General features: G+C 42.6%; 1 protein-coding gene across 1 annotated transcript in view; it reads left to right on the forward strand.

Moving 5' to 3' along the window:
- kcnn3 (potassium intermediate/small conductance calcium-activated channel, subfamily N, member 3) overlaps positions 1-24,245 on the forward strand; it is a 53,642-nt gene extending 29,397 nt beyond the window's left edge. The window contains exons 3-9 of the mRNA XM_076109656.1: positions 5,349-5,645; positions 6,729-6,850; positions 7,751-7,892; positions 12,301-12,411; positions 19,073-19,200; positions 20,431-20,500; positions 21,360-24,245. Of these exons, the coding sequence (XP_075965771.1) occupies positions 5,349-5,645; positions 6,729-6,850; positions 7,751-7,892; positions 12,301-12,411; positions 19,073-19,200; positions 20,431-20,500; positions 21,360-21,782 (1,293 nt within the window). The 3' untranslated portion in view covers positions 21,783-24,245. The remainder of the gene's footprint in view (positions 1-5,348; positions 5,646-6,728; positions 6,851-7,750; positions 7,893-12,300; positions 12,412-19,072; positions 19,201-20,430; positions 20,501-21,359) is intronic.
- Positions 24,246-26,223: the final 1,978 nt, after the last annotated feature.

The raw sequence follows: 26,223 nt of genomic DNA on the forward strand, positions 1-26,223 counted from the left end.
AACTGAACTCATATTGTCCTCAAAGGGGAGCACACGTCAACATATGTTAACAAGTGTTGGGGAGTACGTTTGTAACAGTATAGAGCTTTTTGTGGCTCCAGAGGGAGCTACATAAAGTCTGCCTCAGGTGATGTAACTTGAGTCGGCGTCGGTGGAGTCGGAAGACTACAAGGTTAGAAAAAATAAATAAAGAATCCGGGGGGGGGGGGGGGAGCTACATTAGCCGCTATTAGCATAACACACCCAAACCTCTGCACTGTCGGCTTTCAAGTTGCACTGTGGGTAATGTGGGGGCCAGATTTGAATATATGCTTGAAAAAAAATAGTCCTTAAATATATATTCACAAGGGTTTTGGGACAGAGAAACTTTAACCAGACAAGATACATTATCTTATTGTGGTATTTTGCTCAGGCCATATTTATTCATTTTATACTGTGTGTATACACGCCCACTTTTCTCTGCATAAGATTAAAAAATGAAACACTGACTGTTTGCTTCTTTGTAAGATTGCGTCACTGATTCTTTGTTACTGTGTTTACACACCAGATGACATATTGAGACAATTATCTTACAGATATTATTAGAGTTTGAGATTGTTATCACCACCGTGAACTCAGGGGGCTTTTTGAGAGAGCTGTGATTGACTGTCCAATCTGTGCAACCACACACCATTAGTTTGAGTTAACATTGTACCCGAGTGAATAACATTGGTCAGGAATAATGGAGTCTGAGGGTTGAAATATCATTGGTCTATCTATGATGAACCAAGAAAAACACTCTAAAGACAGCTGTAACGATGAACCACAGTTTCCAAGTGGCCAATTAGAAGGATACATTATAAATAGGGCCAAAACCAAGCTAAATGTTTGCTTAAAAAAAACTATCTGCAGATAGCTTTCATGTGTTTTGTGTAGCATCCACGGACGTCCATTCACGCACATTCATGTGATTGATGTTCTGGTCTGTTGAGTATGTCACTAATCTGCCATCTCCAGTGGCCTTCTCTTTATTTCTTCACACATACACACACACACATTTCCTACAGCAAGAAACTGAACGAAAAGATTAATTTTAAGCTCATACTTGAGCAAGAGATTCAGACTTGAAAGGCAAGAATTGAATTGTTGTTGAATCTAATCAAATAGAAACTCTCAGAGAATGTGTGAGAAACAGATATTTCTCCAGTCCATTAGTGCACTTTAAGCATTGGTGAACTTTGTTATTCAGTTACTTTTAAAGGATTTTAGAAGCAGTTCATTCATCAGGAAGACACCAGCTTGGCACTCACAGCCACTCAAGGCAGGCAGATGGTATTAGGAAAATAAAGTGAGCGCTAGTTTTCTAAAAAAGGATTGTCTTCTTTCAAGTGAACCTGCAGTCCTGAGACATACTTGGACGGACATTTCACGATGTCGTGTTCTGCAAACTCTGCATAACATACATCCGCCCTGGGAACTGTAATAGAATAGAAAATGAGACTGAGGTATAAACCACAGCATCCTCCTTAGATTGTAGACATGAAAGAAGCATTTCACCCGCTCATTTCAAAGAAATGTTTTCGGATGCCATTTGTGTCTTACCAGCCTCTGGCCATTTTTAGAAACGGTTTGTTTTTCGTATTGACTGAAGGAGATTCCTGGTCTCAAGACACCACTGGTGGAATCCTTTCTTCACTCTCTCTTCGTTGCTATTTTTAGACTTTCTAGTTGCAAGCTAGGCAACATCGCTTATGCACGAACCAAAACAGTGAACCTTTCCTCATATCTTACACTTTCCAACACTTCCTTTTCACTTCCATGACACCCTCTCTCCGTCCTTTCCGCTGTTGTCTGCGTAGAAACAGTCCCGAGGGTGTTCCCGCAGAGCTGCAATTACAGTCGAGGAAAGCGTGTTACCCTCTCTGCATATTTGCGTATATCTGTGTGAATCTCTGCTTGTGTGTGTGTTTAGCTCGTCCCAGTTATTTTCTGCCTGCTCCAGGAATTTCCATGCTGTAGGACCCAAACATTTCCCAGAGGTGTGTCTATGTGTGTTATATGCGTGCATGCTTTTCAGTGTTCCCTCTGTCACAGTGTTCTTCAGTGATTAGAGCCGTCTCCATCCCAGACTGAGGTTTCTTTTCTCCCCATGAGTAATGCCGATTTGAGGCTGATTTGCCTGCATCTACGTCTTTTTTGAGAGCTCGACCGGCCGTCTGGATGTGTGTATGCACGTGACGTGTGTGTGCATGTGTGTAAAATTGTGTGCCTCTGCATGTCTCGCTTGCTCGCTTGGCAGAGACTGGCCAGCACTGTGTCTGGTTCCGTGATGAGAGGCATCTGCAATCAGGGACTTAACACGATTACCAAGGTACGATGGCCGCGGACTCTGGAAGGGGTCGAGGCATGGGTGGATGGATGGAAGGAAGGCTGGAGGGGAAAGATAGCGGGGTGACAAGTCCATCCGGCAGGTTGCAGATGTAGAAGTAGAGGACACTTGAGGTGGAGAGTCTTCTCTTAGACATCACACCTCCACCTGTGAAAAGACCTCAGCCTATCTTTGGTCATTTTCACACATTTATACATTTTATTTTTTTTTTTGCCTCCATACTCTCCCAGTGGCCTGCTTTTTGTTTGTCTTTTCCTCTTCCTGTTTTTGCCCTCCTTCTGTCTTGTCCGCTTTCTGTTGCCTTTCCTTGCCCCTCTGCCCTGTGATGCCACGTTTTGTTAAAATTAAGAAAATAACAGAGGATTTACCATGATCTTGTTCATTTTCCCCGTGGGCTTGTTCTTTATGTCCCAGTTTACTTAGCTTTGCTGTTCCCTGACCTTCTTCCCTTTTTTCTCATGCGTTTGAACTCCCTCTCACACACACACACACACACACACACATACATAGATAGACAATCCCTACCTCCTTTTCCTCTTCTCATCCGCTCCACCATCATTCCCTCCCTCTGTCCTAGTCATGTAGGGCCAGTGGCACTCACTCACTCCCATTGACAGATGACTTTCCTAATGGAATTTAATTATTTATCCCTTCCTCATGGCGATTTAGCCAGGAAAAGACCAACAGCAGGAGCGCGAGGGAGGACAGGAGGGGACGGGAGGGAGGAGGAAGGGAGAGCCGCTCATTTCCTTCAGTGGCAAGAAACTGGATCACCTCTGTTTTGATTTGGAGACATGTCATTCAGAGAGAGGAGGACGGGGAGTGAGGGAGGAAAAACAGGGAGGAGAAAAAGAGAGACAGGGCTGGATGAATAATGACTGGTTTGCAGACAAAAAGCAATGATCTGAAGTATGAATGAATATACATGTGTGGTGTCCTACTCTCAAACAAGCACACACACAAACTCATTTTTATCACTTAGGAGGACACTGCGTTGACTTGCATTCATTTCCTGGAGAGTTACCATAACTATTATCCATCTAATATATTTATCCATAAAACAAGTCTCAACCCTTAAATTCAGTGGCTTACCTCATGGTAACCAGCATTGTGTCCCCAAATAGGACGTGAGTCCCTACAATCTGACTGCGACTCATTTATGTGCCCAAAATGTGACTCTACACACACACACACACACACACACACACACACACACACACACAAACCTTTGCAAGTGTTAGACAACCTGTCTGTGCTTTCCTCTCTGTACCTCTTCACTCGCTGTCACACACCTCTCCCTCTTACTCCCCAGATCTCCTTTTTCTTTCTTCTTGACTCGTCTCTCTCACTGCGTTTCTCTCTTTTTGACTTCCCCCCCCCCTCTCTCTCTCTCTCTCTCTCTCTCTCTCTCTCTCTCTCACTGGGGATCCTAATTAAGCTTGGCTGCTCTTTGATGTTGTCGCCTTGGCAACAGTCACCATGACGAGGCTGGGTCTGCACACTCTTCCTCAAACTCACTCAGGCATACACAAATACACACAAGTACAGTACACACACGCACACACATGCACGCTCACTGAAATCATTAAAGAATACGGGCAGCGTTTGACCCTCGGTTCAAATGACGGCTTACACAATGACTCGGGCGCGTGCGTAGGCTACATATGTGTGTGCACACATGTTGATTACGTGCACAGCAGAACCAGGGAAACACTCAGTGTGTGTATCCAAAGATGGTTGAGGAAGTGGCAGAGCTTCAGTCTGCCTTCCCTCTGACAGTGAATAGTTGGCTATGACACAGAGCGGCTGGCTGTCATGCCCGCTTGTTCTAACGTTTGACCTGTGATCGTAGTTTTCCAAAATAAACGTTTGTGTGGACTAAAAGCCCTCGAGATGAATCATATGGTAAAGAGCAATTGTTAGCACCAGCTGTTTGTCGAGGCAGCAGCATCTGCTGCTTTACAGCAGGGGAGTTCCTCATTCTCTCACTGTGCCCGGGCCTTCCTTTTTAGGATGTTGTGCGTCTCTTTCTCTCTTTAACCTTTGTTGTCCACTGCAAGAATCTCCACTGAAGACATTTTTATTCATAACTGAGACCTAAAAATTATATTATATTTTAATAATAGTAATTTCACGGCTAAATTGAAATCCAATCCTGTTTCCGTTGCAAACCAAACAGTCAAGAATATTGTACAATCAAGTTCAAGTCTTCTTGATTTATATGAGGTATCCAGATATGAATATCTAGAAAATCCTTAAAACAATTTCTGTGTGCAAGATCATCATTATTCTACTGCCCTAGAAAAAATTACTGACATTTCCTGAAATTTACTGACTTCCTATCTTTATCTCCTCATTTCCTCTGCTCTTCATCCATCTCTTTCCACTGCCTTCTCCTCCCCCCCCCCACACACCCCCCACACCCAGTTCCTGTCAGCACCGTAAGGAAAGGAGGATCGCCCCTGTAATGAAACCCTGCTCTTATCACTTCCCTATATCAGCAGCTTTGGCAACAATATCAAGAGTAACCACAGCAATTACGAATACAAAACATCAACATACAGGGACGGAAAACTGCAATTAAAGTAACAATGTGAGGCACATGCTCATGACACCGGAAGTGGTCGTGTTTTTGTTTGTTTTTTAAATATTGTGATTGTTATAATTAGGAGCCTGTTTTGCTGCTTGAGATGACTTTGGTTTCATTTTAGTGAGACTTGTAGGGTACATGGAAATGAGCCAAATCACTGTGGAGAGACTGAATAGATTACTGATTAGATGGATGCTGTTTTACATCTCAGGAAAGAGACATTTACTCTAAATTGCTGCTTGTCCCTTTAATCAAAAGATCAGTCAGCTGTACTGATGAGTGGACTGTGCCAGCAGAGGATCATGATGAAAAGTGTACACAGTGGCGCATTAAAACATGTGTAACTCCTTCCCTCTTTTAACTCTCCTCATGTCCTTCCTGTCCTCGCAGCTGTTTGTCATCGATAACGGAGCTGACGACTGGCGCATCGCCATGACCATGGAGAGGGTTCTGCTGATCTCTCTGGAGCTGCTGGTGTCTGCGGTGCATCCAGTGCCAGGGGACTTTAAGTTTCAGTGGCGGGCGCGGCTGGCCTTCTCGTACGCGCCGTCGCATGCCGAGGCTGACCTGGACATGGTGTTGAGCGTGCCCATGTTCCTGCGCCTCTACCTCATCGCCAGAGTCATGCTCCTGCACAGCAAGCTCTTCACAGACGCCTCCTCCAGGAGTATAGGCGCCCTAAATAAGGTCAGAAGGGTTTAGTGCTTGCAGGTGTGTGTGTGTGTGTATATGCACAGTGCATTTAAAAAGTGTGGTTATTAAAGCTTCTGCGAGAGAGAGAGAGGCGAGGGGGTTGTAAAGGTATTAAGGTCAAGAGCTCTCTCTTCAGAATTAAATCTGTGTCCACCATGTCCCTTTCATTCTTGGCCTCTATCTCTCTAACAAGTCCTTCCTTCTGTCCTTCTAGCCACCCTGTTTCTTTTCATCTAGCAGTTCAATTGCCCTTCCGCTCCATTGTCATCGCTGTAGATGGAGACTTAGATGTAAGCTGTGGTGGATCTTTTTATAATACAATGTGAGATGGGAGCATGAAATGAGAACAAGATATTGCGTACGGTTCAAATGGAGCATGAAAAGGAGTCGAATGAGATTGCAATACGAGTGCGGAGAAATGTGTGCAAGCCGTGCAATAAATGATTGTGTTTGCCACGTTTGTAATCACTTCAAACGATAAACACATTATTGTAGAATCAGGAAGAAGGGATGTAGCGTGTGGTGGCAAATTTGCAAAGTGCAAGACAGAGGAGGACGGCGGGAGAGATGGAGTCGATTTTAGATGGGTCATTTAGCAGGTTGTGAGTGTATCTGTGATGGCACTATTCTGACCCTCAGGTCACAGTGCTGTGGAGGAGGTGAAGCTGACACTGAAGTGTAGCTCTAGCATGACAACTCATTTATCAGCTGCTTAACCCTTCCAGGGCTCAACCGCTGCTCTCAGATCATCCATCTGCCAGAAGTTGATGACAAATGAGCCACGGGTAAAAACTACATTGAAAAAGGCCAATTACTCAAAGACACTGTATAGCTTGACCCGAGTCAGAGGGCGAGCCCCGATCTTGACTCCAATTACAGTGGAGATTCACAGAGAACTGCCGCTATCAAAAGCTACTCAGAAAACTAATTAGTAAAACACCAAGTCTGGGTGGGAAACGGTGAGCAGGATGAGGATTCAGAGCTACGCAGTAGCCCATCAAAAAACGTGTATAACATTGTCATCTATCAGCTGTGCTACACTGAGTGTGTGTCCTTGTGTGTGTGTGTGTATTGCAGGTGCATTTTAACACACGGTTTGTAATGAAAACCCTCATGACGATCTGCCCCGGGACGGTGCTGCTGGTCTTCAGCATCTCTCTGTGGATCATCGCTGCCTGGACCGTACGAGTGTGCGAGAGGTGAGTTGCGAAGCTGGTTAGATTGTATTTGTCGTGTTTATTCATGGTGTGCGTGCATGAGACGGAGTGACGGACTGACGGGCTGTGATTGGACGAGGAATTCAACTGAGCAATTCAATTCATTTGGCAGGAAATATAATCGCGGACGTGTGTGCAACATGATCCATCTTTAGAATTCAGTTTATGGGGCTTTCTCGTCAGTTGTACACTTAATTTGATCCAGGCGATGGAGTTGTTACTTCGTATGTCCATTTTGTAATATAATTGTGTCCTGAGTTTGCTCAGTTGTCATAGAGAGTAGAAATGTATTTATAAATGAATAAGTGACCATCCCTTTTGTGAGTTTAAATGCTTTTGGAGATAATCATGGAAATATGGAAAAATGTCAGTTGGTTAATTAGCTTGATTAGATGCATCGTTGCCCAGCTGCTTTGTTTGGTCTACATCCAAGTTTAATTGGCATTTCCTCTCCTCTCCAAACCCAATTATCAAAACAATTATCACATGAGACTCAGTTAAACTGCTTCAGACGTGGTGCAAATATGTGAATGCGGAGCGTGTTCCTCTTTAGGCTAGAAAATAGAGCGCTCACAGCAAATGTCCCTTTTGCCAACATCCAAGGCTAAAATTTGACGTTTCTAGTTTTTGTGAAAACAACTTTGTGTTAGATCTGCACCACATGCGGTTGCTATGGCAACAGTGTTGTGCACAGGGTACAGGAATGAATGCGGCCAGAGCTGCTGTTTATGTGTTGTGTTCAGCAACAAAAAAAAGGTCACGTGTTGGAGGTTTGACGCCCACATTCGCAGACAGTGATGTTTTTATTTTTCTTTATTTATGTATTTTACTATTGACTGACTTTGTCCTCCGAACGCGGACGGTGTTTCCTGTTTCCTTTAGGTATCATGATGCCCAGGATGTGACCAGTAACTTCCTGGGAGCCATGTGGCTCATCTCCATCACTTTCTTGTCCATCGGCTATGGAGACATGGTTCCTCACACCTACTGTGGCAAAGGAGTCTGTCTGCTCACAGGAATCATGGTCAGTACATTCCCTCCCTCTCTTCCTCTCTCTCTCTCTCTCTTTCTCTCTCTGTCTCTCTGTCTCTGTCTCTGTCTCTCTGTCTCTGTCTCTGTTTCTCCCTCTCTCTCTCTCTCTCTGTCTCTGTGTCTCTGTCTCTTTCTTCCTCTCTCTCTCTGTCTCTCTGTCTCTCTGTCTCTCTCTCTCTCTCTGTCTCTGTCTCTCTCTTCCTCTCTCTCTGTCTCTCTGTCTCTGTCTCTCTCTTCCTCTCTCTCTCTCTCTCTCTCTCGCTCCCCTTCCCCTTGGCGCTGTCCTTGCCTCGTTCAAAGGTCAGCAGATTAGAGAGCATGCTGTCATTTGTGAGAGAAATTCTGCCATTTGTGTAATTCGGGCAATCCTCTTTGAATTAGCCTGCATCTGTGCTTCTGTGTGTTTTGGGTGTGTAGGCGTGCAAACAAGAGCATGTTAGGGGGTTGTGTGTGTGTGCATGTTATTCCCCTGTCTGTCCTCATTGCATAATGAAGGTCCCACCTTTCAGTGTGCCATGTCCTCCCACTCTCTCTCGCTCTCATTTTTCTCTTCGTACCACTATAGCGCTATCTAGTTCCATCTCTCTCTTTCTATTTATCCCTCTCTCATTTCCTCTCTCCTTCCCTGAGGCCATGTGTTTATTTCTATCTATCGTCCATCTGTTAGTACCAGTGTATAAGCTGCCGCCTGTATCCTCTTCACAGGTGTTCTTCCCTCCTCAAACTATTCATTTATTTCTGTCTGTTTATGTTTTGTCTTACTGGTCTTTTCTCCTTCATTTATAACGTCTATTTGAAATAACCACAAGTTTTTGGGAAATTGATCCAACTGATCAACTCTTTATTAACGTTGACATAACGTTGACACTACTTGTTCTATGTCATCACTTTAACATTCACTGTTCTGGTTAATTGGAGGCTATACGTGTCATTTAAAATGCAAGAAAATTCCAATTTTTTTTATTAGCTCAAAAGCTAAATGTCAAGTGAATTAAAATGTCAATTGATGACTTTTGCAGATTCTTTATAAGGTCAGGAAAGAAAAAATAGGGCTCAAAATATGATGATAATATCTTGGTAATATTTCTCTCATGGGACACGATGCAGCACATGTTTTATTTTGCCAAAAGGGAGAGTATGTGATTAATAGAAGACTGTGTGTAGCTAAATGGATGACAATCACTTCACAGTGGGGGCTCACCTGAGTTGGGTATAATGTCGTTCAAAATCAAGAGGGAAAATCAGAAAGCGCTCAACATAACTCTCAAAATCATAAATCTGCCAATATTTTACACAGAAAGGTACTTGACTTAATGTGATTACTTGTGTCGTTTTGGAAACTATTTGACTTTTAGTCTCAGTAGTGTGAGTGTGCAGCACTGGCTGGATCATAGAGTCACATAGATCATTTTGGAGTCTATATATCTCACTGTGTCTGTCCAGCCTCCCCGTATTTGCCAGCTCACCTACTTTCTTTACTGTATAGTCCATTAAATGTGTAAATAAACACATTCATGCACAAAAACACACTGACAGACCCCCATTTGCTGGATGAATCATCCAATCTGTGTTTTGGAGTACAACTCTTACTGTAATGTAACACACACTCACAATGACACACACCAGGGGGTGGATGCAGAACATCCCAAGCCCACTGTTACAGACCTCATCCTCCACACAGCACTGACACAGAGCTTGACATACACTCTTACTGTGACTCCCACACACACACACACACACACACACTCTCTCCTCTCCTGTCACACAAACACACTCGGACTGCTCTCTTCAAAAGGGGTGAATTTGCATTGATCATCTGAGAGGGAATGAGGATGCAGGTAGAAGGTGAGGGAGACCAGGGGCAGCAGGTCATGGGAAAGCGGAGCGGGGAGAAAATTGAAAAGTAAAATTTTAAAAGGGGTCAAAGGTCGAGGGCAGAGAACAGGATATGAGTTTTTGTTTTTTTTCTTGCTTGCGAATTATTGTAATGAGTTTCTATAGGGGAAATTCTCGACGTAGTTACTATGACAACACATGAAGGCCAATAGTGAGGGAATATACCACGAGGCTACCGGGGGTGGGCCAGGTGTATGTGTGTGTATGTGTGTGTTTGTGTGTCGTTGTGGGTGGGCGGATGGTGGTAGACTGCCACAACATGTTGTTGTTCTTATATACAGCAAAAAAGGTGTGTGTTGTCTAAATCACAATGTCTGTATTTCATTTATATATATATATATCTTCCCCGTTTAGCATTTATAGGCAGCATATACACATTATACTGTAGTTGTAAGCAGATAGTGTTGAATGTATTCACGTATTTGTGAACTACAGTAAAAGTGGACGCTGGTGTATAAACAGATAATGAATGACGATATAGTAAAACAGTTATAATTATATAATATGTCTTATAGGCACAGTTATATATGTTTATACATTGTCTTATATCTGCGTACAGCTCCATTATAATGTGTTATAAGCCTTTTATCAGCTGTTTATATACTGCTTATAAATTCCAAATGGGGTCAGGGGTTAAAGTAAAGTGATAGCGTATGTTTGTGTGTTTGTGTTTGTCTGCAGCCTCTTGATATACTGTCGTTCTGGAAGGTTGACGAGATGTAGAGTAGCTGCCATTTCACATCTATTTTGTGCTTTTGTCTGCCTCTTAAGTGCTTGTGCTGCGCTCTCTAAATGAGCAAATTAAATGTCACATTTTTTGTGTTAAATGTCTTTCCCACTTTTCTCTGTGTGTTCCTGCTGACCTCTTTGGGGAAAGTACTTTCCACTGCATGAAGCTCAAAGAGATGCAGTTTTTTAAACCTGTAGTGTGTGGATGTTACACAGAAGCACAGATGGGTGATTCCCCCTTTTCTGACAGCTTCGTAGATGGCTGCGCTGTAGTGGAGGAAGCGAGGGAAACCCGGGCGTATGAAACAAATCACAGCAGCACAGCCATCATCAGCCGTGTCACTCTGGAGATTGCACAGGGAACCCTGCTGAAATCAAATGGATGCCGGCATATACACAAACAAACTCGAGCACACGCACACATATAGCCTTCGATGACAAACCAATCAGCACCCTACTGTTTGTGACTGATGAGGACAAATTTGAGCGCACACGCATACACACAGTTGGATACGTGCAGGTCTGCACTTGTACACACTGTACTGAAGCAATTCGTCGAGGCTTCTTTTCCCTAAAGCACAGACATGTATGAACGCTCAAAGGGTTTTCCATCATATTTTATTCATAGTTGTTGAATAAACACAAATAGAGTGGGTGAGTGTGTAGACGTGGGCACTAATGCCCGTTTGCGCCTTACATTTCACTGAATCCAGCCAAAGTTATTTTTGGGAAACCTGTGTTATCATTCAAGAGTGTGCACGACGGAGTCTTGGCTATTTCTTACACGCTTGAAAACGTTGCATGATCCCTCGCTTTCCCTCTCTAACTCACCGTGTTTCTCTCCTTGTATCTTTTTATTCTCTCCCTCCCCACATTTCCATTTGACACACTTAATCTTAATTTGTTACTTATCAGGAGATAAGTGACCTCATTAACATTGCCTTCTTCTCCATCTTTCTCCTATTGTGTGCACGCACCCTAGCCTCCTCAATTCAACCGCCCTCCATGTTTCCTTCCGTCCCCATTTATATTTACTCATAGCTCTTCACTCTCTTTATCTTTTTTTTCCTCTCAGTGCTTGCCCCTTCAGAGGAACCTGTGAGCACTCTAACAGCCCCATTTAAAACAGTATCTAATCGGAAAGTTAATTAAGTCTGTCTGCCTGCCCGTGTTTCTGCTCCTCTTCTCCTCTCAGGCATGTCTTTCTGGTTGAGAGACTGCTGTCACTCTCTCCCAAATTAATTTGCCATATGTCCCATGTGGGCCGAGCTGGAATACAGACAAACCAGTCTGTGTTTCATACTTTTACACTTCCTGCAGGCCTCGAGCCTCCGGTGACAGGAAAAAACTGACGCCATGTAATTCAGATTGGCAGCATCCAATTAAATAATATTAGGTGGTGTCAATCTTTGATGTGTTTTTCTTCTATAAAGAGGATCTTTTTCAGCTCAATATAGAGGCGATATAGAGGGGATCTCACACCAGATGGATTGGAAGTGAAAATAGACTTGGCGTGCCGCTCAACATGAGGAAGTGTGGATGTGGAACAGAGCTATCCCTCTTAATCCTCTCGCCTCTCCAATTCACTTCTCCTTCTGTCATACGGCTCCCTTCCTCACATTTGTCCTCACTCCCTTCAATCATCTGAGCTAATTCCCCGGACGAAAGCCACCAATTTACCAATTCGTCCTCTTAACTGACTGACTCAGTGCTCGGTTTTCTCCTCCTCCTCCTCCTCCTCCTCCTCCTCCTCCTCCCTTTCTCCACTCTCTCAGGGTGCGGGCTGTACGGCTCTGGTGGTTGCCGTGGTAGCCAGGAAGCTGGAGCTGACCAAGGCCGAGAAACACGTGCACAACTTCATGATGGACACGCAACTCACCAAGAGGGTGTGTAGGCTCGTGTGGTGTGAATGAATGAATATAGAGAGAAGGCACACGTTCTCTGCGTGCACCACTATTGGGACTCCAACAGAACTGTATTTATAAAAGTAGTTTGTATGTTTTTATTGTATGTGTCATCGTCCGCTGGGTGAATTTATACTATATTTTCAGATTCCTTCAGGTGTTGAAAACAAGGCGGTTGAGAGCGGCTTGTTCTTTCACTGCCCCTCCCTCACCCTTCCCCACTACTACATCACACTCTCACCCTGTATTGCTGTGACAGAGTGCCATGTTATTTGAGTGAGTGAAGGCAATAAAAGGTCATCTGTTTCTCGCCTTCTCTGTTCTGCTCCCTCACTTACCGTCCCTCTCTATCTTCCCATCGACAATCTTTTTCCTCCCACATGGCCATCCCTCCACCCTACCACCTCCCCTCTCCTCTGACATTTGTCTCTCTTACAGTAAATCCCTTTCTCTCTCTCTCTTTCTCTTTATCTCTCTCTCTCTCTTTCTCTTTATCTCTCTCTCTCTCTCTCTTTCTTTCTGTCACCTTCTCTCCTCTCCTCCATCCTTTGCCCTCTCCTTCCCTTCGTGCTTGCCCCCTCGCTGCCTCTTCCTCTCCATCACTCAGTCCCTCCTTCCTGTGGTTCTCTTTAATTTTTCATACAGTTGAAAGTTCCAAGTTTTAAAAATAGCTCCCATATCAAATATGTAGGGTACATTATGGCAGCAGGGTATCTGGGTGACTGAACGCGGTAGGGTTATCAATGATTTCAGTGTGGATAGAATATCGACAGAAACGTTGAACAGACTTTTTAATCAATGCTAGATGGGTCAGTCAATCCACCACGTTGGTTCCAGACTGTCATATCTCAACTATTCGATGGATTGCATGATAATGATTACATTTGTGGTTTCAAGAGGATGAATCCTAATGACTTTGGTAATTCCCTGACATTTATTCTCAGGCCACCAACAAGTGGACATCTTTGGCTTTTAGTGAAACATCTTGTTAACTGTTGGATGGATTGCAAAGAAATTCCCTTCGACTGCACTTTGTGTTTTGAGCTAAATAGCAACAAAGATGGTGTAAATATTTCTACTTGACATCAGCATGTTAACATTGTGAGCACATTTTAGCATGCTGATGTTTGCATATAGCTCAAGCCTAACAGAGTCACTCACATGGCTATAGACTCTTGTTTGCTGCTAAACAAATGGAAACGTGGGAGAGGCTGTATGGTTAATTCATTTAGTCCTTTAGCTGTTTCAACTTCCTAACTTTTCTAACTAGCAGCTCATGGTGTCCAGGTGTGACAGTAAAACTGACACTGGTTGGTTGGAGTTCTGTCACCGTAGCTGGTTATTGTGACTGTAAATATTTATGAAGGACCAGCCTCACACTAATTTCCCTTCTGAAAACAGATTTTAAATGGAAAATGATGTTTTTTTGTAACTTTTAGAAGTAATTGCAATGATATTTATTGCATGAATATAGCTCAAACTGATTTTGATCACTCCCGAGATCAATGAGAGGATCATACTATACATTTTAAAGGGAATGTTCTCCTCAATCAAGTAAACTACTCTCTGAATAAAGCCAGTCACCAAGTAAGGGAGGCGTCATACAGCAGTTTTATTCAACACAATGCAGCATGCTCCTTCGTGACATTTCCTTCAAAGGGTTTTCGGTTTATGCGGTGGTAATTGTCTCCTGCCCTCTATTACTGAAAGAGCAATCATTGAAGCTGTTGTTTGCACATTGATTTACATGGCTGGAGCCATTCTCCGCCATATCATCGTAACAAGAGAATAAAATCACTCACGCTTTATAATGAATAATGCAACGATAGACTTTACATCCTGCCGTCATTGTATATGCACACACAAACACAAACACACACAAATAGACACAAAAGCACATCCCCTGGCTTTCTACGTCCATGGAATAGCATTTGAAGGATTACTAACAATGTCAAGTAAATGCCAATCAGTGGCTGCTGTAGTCAATAACGTCTGTGTTTGACATTGTTGTCTTTGTTTTTACATGTGTGTCATGTAAGAAAAAGTGTTGGTTGTGGTTGCACAGAGAGTCCTAAAACCGCAAGAAAACGTACTTCCTGTGACATCTGTGTACCGCACAGATCATTTTTAGTTCAAATGAGTGTGGTGTTTTTTTGACACTCTCTGACACGCACTTCAAAATATTTCACTTTCTTTCATTTGCGTTTTCTTCTTTCATCCTCAGATCAGATTTTTAGATGCACCCGAAAAGGCTGAAAACTTAAAATCGTATGTGGTGCAGATTGGGTGCAGAGGACCTAATCATCTTATCAAGGAGAATGATGGACTTTAAAAACATCATTCCACATTCAATGCAGAGGGTTCATTTTCATGCAGCGTTCAGTGAAGTGTCCCTTTCCCTTTGATCTGAACAGTTCATATAGCCCTTAAGTCGACCATGTGTGTGAGGTTGCAAGTGCTCATGTTTGAAATCAGGACACTTGTTGCCTTGATGCAGAGTGTTGGAAGTGTGTTTTTAAAAGGATGACACTGGTCTCAGCAGTGTACTGTGGCTCCATACTGAAGTATTGGTTAATTCAGAGAAGTGCTGGAAGTTCATCAGGTCAGAACATCCCCTTGCACATTCAAAGAGCACTCCCGACACTGAAAAAGCAGGACACGCTTACTGTATGCCCTAAGTCAGAGGAGTGGATTATTTTGTCCTTCCTTTTGATAGCACTACAATGTCAATTAGATGCCATTCGTTGAAGCCATAAGCCAAATTCACTGTGTTAATATGTCTGTTTCTGAGGTCAGTATTTGTATTTCAAGCTTTTTAAGCCGCTTTGCAAAGTTGAAAATGTTACGTCCTTCTATAAATTGGCACTCCAAATGTGTATTCTGATTCCACTCTGAACGATTGGTTAAATCAGAGCACTTTTAGAAGTCCCTGTGGCATATTCAGAACTTCGCCCGCTGAATATTCAGAGTGCACTCTGGGCTCTGGCCAAGGAGGAGGTGCTGCAATGCCTTCCAATGTTTACACCATTAGTCAAATGGGAGCAATCTAACCCCCGAAGATTCCTACTAAGCTAGCTTTCACTCCACGCAGTAAAAATAACTTCCATCCGACCGCCTTTTAATTCACACGCAAGCGAAATGGATTATTATAGGTGTGGACGTATTGTGACAGCGACAAAAATGTATTTGACACTCAGTGAAGGCATTTACACATCTCTCTGACACTTTTCACCAATTGAACTCTTCTTTTGACTGGAGCCCTGCCTAGATCTGACCCCATTCAGGAGACACACGAAATACATACACTTATAAGTGGAAGCCAACTATTATTTACATTACAGTCATTTAGCAGACGCTTTTATCCAAAGCGACTTACAACTCCGATTCTATCACATTTCTACACCGCAGGCACAGCTACGGGAGCAATTTTGGGGTTAACTGTCTTGCTCAAGGACACATCGACATGCGACTAGCGGAGCCGGGGATCGAACCGCCGATCCTCGATCGAAGGACGGCCCTGCTCTCCACAGCCGCCTATGCATTTAGTGCATTCATGGTCCTGTGACCATGTCTGCTTGTCTGCGTGTGCCATGTCTCTTCCCTGTGTCATTATGTCCGAGAGGGGAAGGTCAGAGCAGGTTAGGCGACATGTTGCCGTGGCACATGGATGAGGTGGGAGGTTGTTGCCAAGGTAATTGGTCTGTTTGTTTATGTTTTCTGCTCCACTGTAGCACTACAGCTCCTAATCAGGCTACTAATTGCATACATAGGTCATCAAGGCTCTCCAGGGTGGTATGTAAGGGTTAGGTGCCTCGGCTTTGCCTCTCATGTTAGAAAACTGTCTCCATCACTTTGGAGAATGAAGGGGAAAAAATCCAGGATTTGTTTTGTTTTTTAGTTTAAGCAACAAAGACGTGTCGGAGCTTAATGCTTAGTTTTTTTATTTTCTATGTGGTCGTGTCTGTAATGACAATTAAAAAATATTTCCATTCGTACTGATTAAATTATAATCCACAATATGACATCAACCACTCAACATGCTGAGTTGTGGGAACCTCTCGTCTTAACAGATTTCTCATGTACCTGCCATAAGGTGTGCCGTGTAGGGGAGCAACCAGAACAGATCTTTGACCCTAACCAGCCATACATGGTTGCCCAACTACATGCCATATGGTCCGGGAATAGCTGCTGCTGCTGCTGCCGGGTTTTTTTTTGTGTGGAGTATTTTTAGCGCCTTATGTTGAGTTTTTTTGGCAAATGGAATTTCCTCAGTTTCTTCGTTAACAGCCAGGAGGATAGAGAAAGATAAATAAAGAGGGTGGTGGGGCGGATTAACTGCAAAATACTAACAGTGTGATATTATCAGTCATTTGCATGTGGAGCAGTCCTCCTGATTTTAAATTAAGGGTGAAGCTTTGTCTAATTAACTGGCCTGAGGCAGTGCAACAGCTCATACTGCTGCAGATGTTGGAAGTTTGAAAACTTCCGCAGCGAGCGAGCTGGACAGAGACAACATGCCATCATTCATCATATTTCGCTCACCCTGCAGTGATGAATGAACTGACAAATATGATTTGACATATCAATTTACCAATGGGCCTGTAGATATGAAGGGTATTGAATGTGCTCTTCAGTAACCTGGCCCATGAGTAGAACTAGAGATACGATTTACTCTTTACTATCACTGACGTTTGGTTGCAAATATCCTCTAAAGCAGTGCAGTTGTGACTCTAAATTTTATGTTGAAACAATATCTAAATAAATACAACACTACCGTCCAGATAGCACCGTAGGCCCACTAACAAATGTCTTCATTTGGATGAAGCCTCCTCAGGATCTTTGCAGCTCTGTCAGTGCCTGTCCTGGCTAAATGGATGGGAGTTCTGTAACCCTATTGATACACACATGAGATATCAGGCTTTACCTCATACTCCAGCCCTATAGCTTTACATCCCAATTACATTGGTCATGGCGTGTGAACTGAAGATATTATATAATCTTTTTTTATACTCACATGAGATATACATACTTCATTTTAGTTATCTTATCAGTAGATTAACTGTATAAAGCCGAGAATTAATATATTTGTAATGTTAACTGTCATTAAGAGCTGTATGACTATTTATATACCATCTATAGTATATTGGATCAGCTCTTTTCGGTTTGACTTCCTCTGTGTCATTGAAAACACATCTGCAAGGCCCAGGGCCTCCTACTCTCTTCATCTGTGGCCAATAGTGTGTGTTTGTCTGCACGTGTTTATGTGTAGGCGTGTATGTGTGTGAGGAGTCCTTGACTGCGTTGGATAGTTGCTGATTAGCCAAGCTGCCGGGGTCTTTTGTGCTCCTCAGACTGGGCTATAATTGTTCTTTGTTCAGTGTTTGGCATCTCTTTGAAGTCTCTCATTCGATTCATGTCCTTACAGATTCTCTCTGCCCTCTCCCTTCTCGCTTCTCTATGGTATTCACCCGCGTTCTTTTGACTGGGCGTCAGACCTCTGTGTTGTAATTACTGAGCAACCTATAACGATGTACAGTACATGAAACATAGTGGAGCAGATATAAATGAATGTAACTGAATCCTGATCCTTGTACATAGAAATCAACCTGAAGCCTACAGTGACATTTATTTTATTATTGGTTGTCTTTTATTAAATCACAGGAATGTCACCTATATATGGGACAAATGAAAAACAACTGAAGCCTATGTCTGACCAGTACACTGGAGAAGAATACCCATCTTGCTTTTAACTCTGATGGCTATCAGGCGTTCCATGAGTGAACATCATTACATAGGCTATTTCTCTAATATGTCTATTCTCCAGGGATGAGGATTGTCTTTGACAGCTAGTTTAAGAGCAGCTACTCATGCCACCATTGTTTCTTTCAGTTGCTGCCATAATTAAATGGAAGATCACTGGTTTTAATGAACTGCGGTGTTACGGTAATAAATTACTTTCAACCAGCCAAGATAATGACGCCCATTTGAGTTAGTCTAACATATAATGTGGCATAAAGAGAGGAAAGAAGTGTGTGTGTGCGTGTGTGTGTGTGTGTGTGTGTGTGTGTGTGTGTGTGTGTGTGTGTGAGAGAGACTCCTGTTGGTTCTCATTGCCAAATCTCCCTAAGGAGAAGGCTGTTTATGCACGCATGAAAAGCACTGGCAACCAAGCCGGTGTGTGTAGAGAGAGACAGAGAGAATGAGGGCAGCCTCCAAGACGAAACAAATGGTATAGTTTTTTTTTTGTTTTTTTTTATCTTTGCAAGGAGACAACGGAGAATGGACGGAAAAAGAGAGAGTGACAGAGAAAACCTCTCTGAAAGAGAACGAACAGGGCCCCAGAGAACAGGGCTGGGCCCCAAAGAACAGGGCTGGGCCCCAAAGATCAAGGCTGGGCCCAAGAAAACAGGGCTGGGGCCCCAGAGAGAAACCAGGGCAAGGGCCAGAGAACAGGGCTAAGCCCCCCCCAAAAAGGGCCCTTCAGAACATGGCTGGGGCCAGAGAAAACAGGGCCGTAGCCACAGAAAACAGAGCCTTGTTCTCTTTCTCTTTGAAACAGGTTTGCCAAGCCCTGTTCTCAAACCTGCTGCCAAGGACTACCTGTTGCTAACAATGTGTCTGTGTGTTTATTGTCTGCGAGCAGATAAAGAATGCAGCGGCTAACGTGCTGCGGGAAACCTGGCTCATCTACAAACACACCAAGATGGCGAAAAAGATCGACCACTGCAGAGTTCGCAAACACCAGCGGAAGTTCCTCCAGGCTATACATCAGTAAGACCACGCCTTACATCCACCCACACACGCGCGCGCACACACACACACACACTCAAATACACACACAAGCACATAAGCCTTTGAATTCAGCCGTACTTTCTATCCACCCACAAGTTGAATCGACGCTGATGATCAGATGAAGTGCATGAATCTCTAAACACAAACACACACATACACACAGACGCACAAAATGAATCATCATCTACTAAAGGGAAGGTTCACTTCAGGCAAATATAATTGTGGGACTGAAAAATCAGTACATTATGTACTGTGATGATTAGAGATATCATCTCTACTTCCAAGTGTTGTTGATACAAATACATACTGTAGACCTCAATCACGCTTTAAAATTCTCTTCTTCAGAGCATTGTTTGGTTGTATTTGAATGGCCACAAGGGTATTGTCTTGTTAAAGCTTGTCTTACTCAAAGATTTTTGTATATCCTCCGTCTAGCATCACAATTAAGCGTCCCTTTTATGCTGCTTGCTCCTTTGATCTGGAACAGTTCAGTTTAGACTTAAGAACAAGTGCCTTCAAAAGCCAGAGTCAAGAGACCTAAGACTCTTTTTAATTGTGACATAGAAAGGCTCGTCCTGAAGCGTGTGGACTGTGGCTCAGAGGCTGGCTCTGTGAACACAGTAACAGGGTGATTTTGGGGGAATTTGAGTACATTTGCCTGTTCAACCCTGTTAGCGTCAAAAGGGGGACATGCTCATCCGGAGGTGCAGCCTCATAAAATTCACACTTCATTATATTGGATGAAGCCACAGGGTTTATTTTATGAAAACACAGATTAAACCTTTAGTTCAGTAGTTATTATATTGTGTTTTGAGAGTTTTAATTGGACTGAAGAGAGATGATTTATTTTATTTGATCTTATTTCATTCCGTTTAGTTTATTTCCCTGTGGGCTTTATTCCCCTTAAGGTTTCTTAATATTTAAAATACTCTGTTCACTTACCCTAGAGCTTAATGTCTCAGTTTTATTTCAACATTAAATTTATAGATTCACCTGCATTACAAAATTACAGCGTTTCAGAGCACGCTATGTTGGTACATTCAAATTCAGCGACACGCTGCAGGTAGAAATGAAGCTGAATTAGGCAAGGTGACCGCTCTACAGTGTTGTTGTCTGGACCTGGAGGGATTGGCTCTCTGGAGTGACCACTGTGTATTTACTGCGTTTCAACTTTGTGTATTTAATGTGTGTGTGTGCATCTGTTTGCAGATTACGCAGTGTGAAAATGGAGCAGAGGAAACTCAGTGATCAGGCCAACACACTAGTGGACCTCTCAAAGGTGAGACACACACACACACAGCTGACATACACATCCGTGCTCTTCATTTATAGGACATGTAACCATCGCACAGGTTAGTAACTCATACCAAGCATGCCTTTGCCCCAACCCCCCCCCCCGTAATACATCACAACATTCCTCCGTTTCAATGATGACCTGCCCGTTTTCGTGGCTTTGTGTCTCCTAGCAACAGGAACAAGTGTTAAAACAGGGATGACTGTGTGAGAGAGCGAGGAGGAAATGAGAGGAGGGAGGGGGGTGCTCATGTTTTTCTGTTACCGTGTGGGTGTTTGAGTGAGAATGTGAGTGCACACGTGTGTGTGTGTGTGTGTGTGTGTGTGATTGTGATTGTGAGAAGAGGGAGTGCGTGAATATGAGGGAGAAAAAGATGGAGTGAGGGTGTGTATTTATGTCTTTTCTAGGAGCAATGCCTTTAGCACCAAATATTTTGCAATTACACCATCTCAACGACTCCATCTCAATTGGCCACTTGTGCGTTTACCATGGTTACGCAGGCCAGGATGTGCAAGGCAGGGACATTTCATTCTCGCTCTCCTCTCTCTTTCTTCACAATGTTATAACGCCCACACAGAGACTTCCCTCCAGCCTCCTCTTCATTCCAGGTTCTGCTCCCTCTTGGACATCTTTTGCTTCCTGTCTTACTCACTCCTCCCCAGCCTCAGGCTTGCCCCTCCTCACACTTTTCCTTCATACTCTAACCCCTTTTATTGTCTCTTCTTATTCAGTCCAAATGCATTTTCTTGAAACAAGCTTTAATAAAGCAACCATCGTAATACTGCTGTTTACGTATTAGCAATCTGTTCACTGAGTCATCTCTCCTCTGCTCTCCTCTCCACAGATGCAGAGTGTCATGTATGAGCTCATGTCAGAGCTCAACGACCGCAGCGAGGACTTGGAGCGTCAGATGCTATCCCTGGAGCAGCGGGTGGAGCAGCTTACCGCCGGCTTCAACACCCTGCCCGCCCACCTCTCTGCCACCCTCAGTGCCCAGCACGCCGCCCTGGTTCACTTGCTAAGAGAGAGGGATTCGAGGGACGGGAGAGGAGGTTTTGGAGGAGGTGCTGTGGTCCCAATCTCCCCAGCTGCCTCTTTAACCGCTGCACCAGCTTCAGTTTCCTCAATCCAGGTCGCATCTCCAGCCCCGTCCCCATCCCAGGTTCCTACTTTGGCCTTGGAGTCCCCTCTGTCGCCCCCACCTCTGAGCCCAGAGGGGAGCCTGGAGGCTAGTCCCAGCACCAACACCTGCACTTCTAGCTGCTGAAGACAGCTCTGAGGACCAGGAGAGGACAAATATGGAAAGAAAATAGGGAGGGAGGAGGAAAGAAACGCGAGGTGATCCTCTGAGAGTAGCGCTCCATGAGGGAGGGTAGAAGATGGGACTATGAGGAGAAATAATAGGATTAAGATGGAGGGCCAGTATGAGCGATGAGACATGTTAAGGACTTTGGGGCGCTTTCCTTGACAAGGGGAGGAAAAGAAAAATGGAGACTCTAAAAGGTGTGAGGGGGAGGAAGAATGTCAAGAGGGTGAGAAATGGAGGTAGAAAGGATGAGGAGGGGGAAGGAGAGAGGAGGAGAAATAACGAGGAATAATTATATAAACTCAGAGCTCCTAAATGGATATCACTCCAATTACTGAAAAGGGCCTTTTATTATATATCTCTCTCTCTCTTTTTCTCTATGTCTCTCTTTCTCTCTCTCTCTCTCTCCTTCCTCCCGATCTCTCTCTCCCTTCATCAGGAATTAATGACCATGACTTTTTATCCTTATGATGTATTTTCTATCTGAATGCTAATTGTGTGTTAACGAGCATCCCTTTAACAGAAGGTTCAATCAATACGACCAAGATATTTAAAAAAAAGAAAATTTAAAAAAACTAGTGGCATGTACTGCACACACACACACACACACACACACACACACATACATACATACACACAATTTATATTGACGCATCATCCACGCAATACAAGTTAACGCAGCACAAACATAAATACACAATCTTTTACAATGCAGGCCCTATTTACACTCACACAAAGACATAGTGTGTAGTAGCCCACAAGATGATACTAAAGCCTATACTGCCAAGCACTCAATGCACTGCCAAGCAATGTAGACACACTGTAAAAAATGTTCATCCACACGACTTGTCTTTTGTGGGCGTGACCTAATGCATAGTTGTGACATTTTAACTTCTCGGTTTGGAGAAACTTAACCGTTCACTGAACTACACGAATTACAGATGAAGCTAAAATAAGTTGGTATGACACTGAGGGGCATGAGTCATCATAATGTCTGTTTGTGGCAGAGAAGACAGTCGCAGGTGATAAAATAACGTAACACGACAACAAAAGGACTTTTTTACTATTGCATTTATTGAATTACAGATTGGGTTGAACTGATGTGTACATTTCTGTTACTTATAAAAACAAATAGTTGTATCAAGTGCATTAATACTGATATGGTTGTTGGGCGATAGAATCGATTACATTCTATTGGGTTGTAATAGATTACAACACAAACATTTATTAAACTGGCATTTCAATCTGGCTGATTAATTTTGAAGAAACACTTCAAGACAGAGCTTTGCATAAACATGATGCTCCACATTTGTTCAGGTAATATAACAGTTGAAACATTCTCCATCAATAATAAATGATCTGATTATTATTTTACTTGTCTGAAATCAGTGGAGTCAGATTGACTGGGATGCTGTAGTATCTATTGTTTTGCTTTAATTCTCTGATAAATATTTATACTTAAAATTACTAAAATGTTGATTTTTACATTTGTAATTCAATTGAATTTAAAATCCAACAATTGTCTAACTATGTGATTATAAGTTGGTGTGATTCATATTTGTTCACGGTGTACGGTTGTGTCTATGACCCTTTATGAAGGAAAGAAGACCTTACTCACTGCCATTCTTCGCTTGCGGTCCCAAAACGACGTACTGTTATCATGAATGTATTCTGTGTAAAGAAATACACTCAACCCCACTTTCTTGCTCGATCACTTAAACTGCCACGCAGACACAGGAACAGACGCCTACACGCACGGACACACGGATATACACACACCTCGACAACCAAAGTGCTCTCTCTTAAATGGACTTCAATAAGAGGCAGGGAACGCTGCTGTCACTGGGGACAGAAGACAGCAGGAGGCGTTGCAGATATCTTGACAATATTTCTGAGGGAATAACTGTGAAAATCTGGGTATGGACTTGTTACAGTGCTGTACGTGGACTTCACAAGGTGGACTATGGATGAACACAAGGGAACACAAATATACCTTTACAAAGGATTGATGGCCATGAAGGAACAGCTGTTTATAAAATAAATAACACATAGACAGAAATACTTAAGTATATCTGAGAGGAATTATAATGGTGTGATGGGAAAGAGACAAGCCTACCCATTGGAGACAATATCGAAAACTGTCTTATAGCGACACGCTGTGGCCGGAATACTGAATTACATACGCTTGGAATATTGTATAGTATGCTGTTAACGAAATCTAGCTTTGTATTGCTTAGTCTTTTCTACCATTATGATTAAACACAGTTATAGCCGATATCTACTATTACTAAACTATATTATTCTTCTCATTCGTCATGACAATTATGATATATGTATTAACAATAGGTTAAATCATTTTGAACAAGGAAAGTGCCGTTTGAGGTTGAAATTATTTTGTAATTTTTATTTTATCAGAGAAAATTAATAAAGTATATATCTCTAACTTTACAGCTTCCACGTTTTCTGTGTTGCTGTTTTTTTACTTTTGTTTTATTTGATTTTGGGTTTTGCGGTTGCTCGTGAGAGGTTTTGAAAAATAAAACGTATTCAACTAATTCACGCTGTACAGATGGGTTACCTTTCATTCAGTGTGGTTACCTTTCATTCAGTGTAACCAATTTTCACACTGAATAAGTAGGATTTGGACACTACATACTGTCTCAAGCTCATTTTATGAGTTTTGAGCTGTCTAGGTTATACATTAGTTAACTCTTAGCTGAGATGGAGAACAGGATAAACATTTAACCCTAGAAAACGTAATGTTTGCTACAATTACGCTGACTCGGCTGAGTACACCGTGATAGGCCGAAAACACACTGCAAATTGCCCTTTTGCAAGAACTTTATTCTTCTAGCTGTCAACAAGGCTGACTGCCATCATTTGCATATGTTTGTCATATCATTCTAATTGGGTGTATTCCTTTGTTAGGTTTACAATCTTACCATAGCAGGTCTAGCAAAGTTTAATAAGGAGTAACGTTTTAGCAGTGAAAAATGCTCACAATAAGCAGCCATGGAAATAGTTGAAGTTTTAGTTTGTTCATTTCAACAATTATTAGCTTGGTTTTCACTCTTCAGACATTGCAGTTCAGAATACTCTGAAAAAGAACCACACAGTAAGTATTTGTAATTTGTTTCATGTTATTTTTCTATAACTGCTCACTGGCCATACCTCATGATTTAAAATAATGAGTCACATTCAATATATTGAGAACCGAACAACAACTTGTTGTATGTTAAGTACATTCCTTATATTCAGGTCTTCTTTCCGATTGGTGATTGTTGAGTCAAAGCTATTTGAGTTAAACGCCTTCCCGTTAGTTAACACCAGTGTTTGTCCCAAAGGTGACCACACACTAATCTTCTCAGGGCTTATCATGTGTAAGTGCATTTACATGACTGTATGAAAGCAGTCAAAGCATTTACACGATCTCGGAGGAAATTGATTTTTATTTATTTTCACAAAACAGGCATCATGTTGTATGTTTAGCCCGGTGTGAAATTAAAACAGTTAGAGAGGTGTGAAAGCCATGGCAGCCTAAGGCAGTGCTCACAGCACATGCCCAGATGTGATGAGTTTGTTGTCTGTGTTATTTACTGCTCCGGGGGCGTTCATTATCTCTTCTGCTATGTGCATTTTCATGATTGTGTTCTATAATTTTAAGGCCAGGGTTGTGTCCATTTTTAAAAACTCTTTCATACTTATCTCTTTCTCTCTCCACTTGTCTTTCAGTCCATCTCCATTTTTCAGGAAAGCCATTTAGTCTTTCAGGATTGCTGTTCAAGCAGAGGATAGCAAAGGACCCAGAAGAAAAATGGAAAACGGGATCGCTTTTTGCTCATGTTCCAGACAAATTCTGCCAGAAGAATATGACTGCAAGAACATTTTGTCACACATTTGACGAAAAAGCCAAATAGATGGCCACAATGTAACACCAGAAACAACACATCTAAGAAAATGTAAATTAGATGCATTAGTAGAATCACAAACACAGCGCACATTTTTTTCAAGTTTCAAGCCATTTATTATTATTCATAATACTTAACATTACCTCTGCAGTCCATTTAGAAAATCACAAATAACTTTGAATAGGAGCATCGGGTATTGTGCATTCTATGGTGTAAATGCAATGAAACAATAATCACTCTCTTTCCTTTATTTGGCTTTTTATGCTCTCATTCCCTCTGACTGCCCAGATGTGACCCTTGGTTTAAGGAGTTACCGGTCACTTGTAGAGCAACAACGCTCAGACAACTATAACAATGCCGTCAATGTGAACCACGACACATCCATTTGGACAGATGTCTAGAGAAGACACTGACTGCTTCACATCCAAGTATTCATCCCAATGCTCAACCGTCATTGTTTGTATTGTGGTCTATGTTATGGTTCTCGTGACCTA

Source organism: Anarhichas minor, unplaced genomic scaffold (genome assembly GCF_050575085.1).
Source record: "Anarhichas minor isolate MPS153535 unplaced genomic scaffold, ASM5057508v1 ptg000041l, whole genome shotgun sequence".
Classification (NCBI taxonomy): Eukaryota; Metazoa; Chordata; class Actinopteri; order Perciformes; family Anarhichadidae; genus Anarhichas; species Anarhichas minor.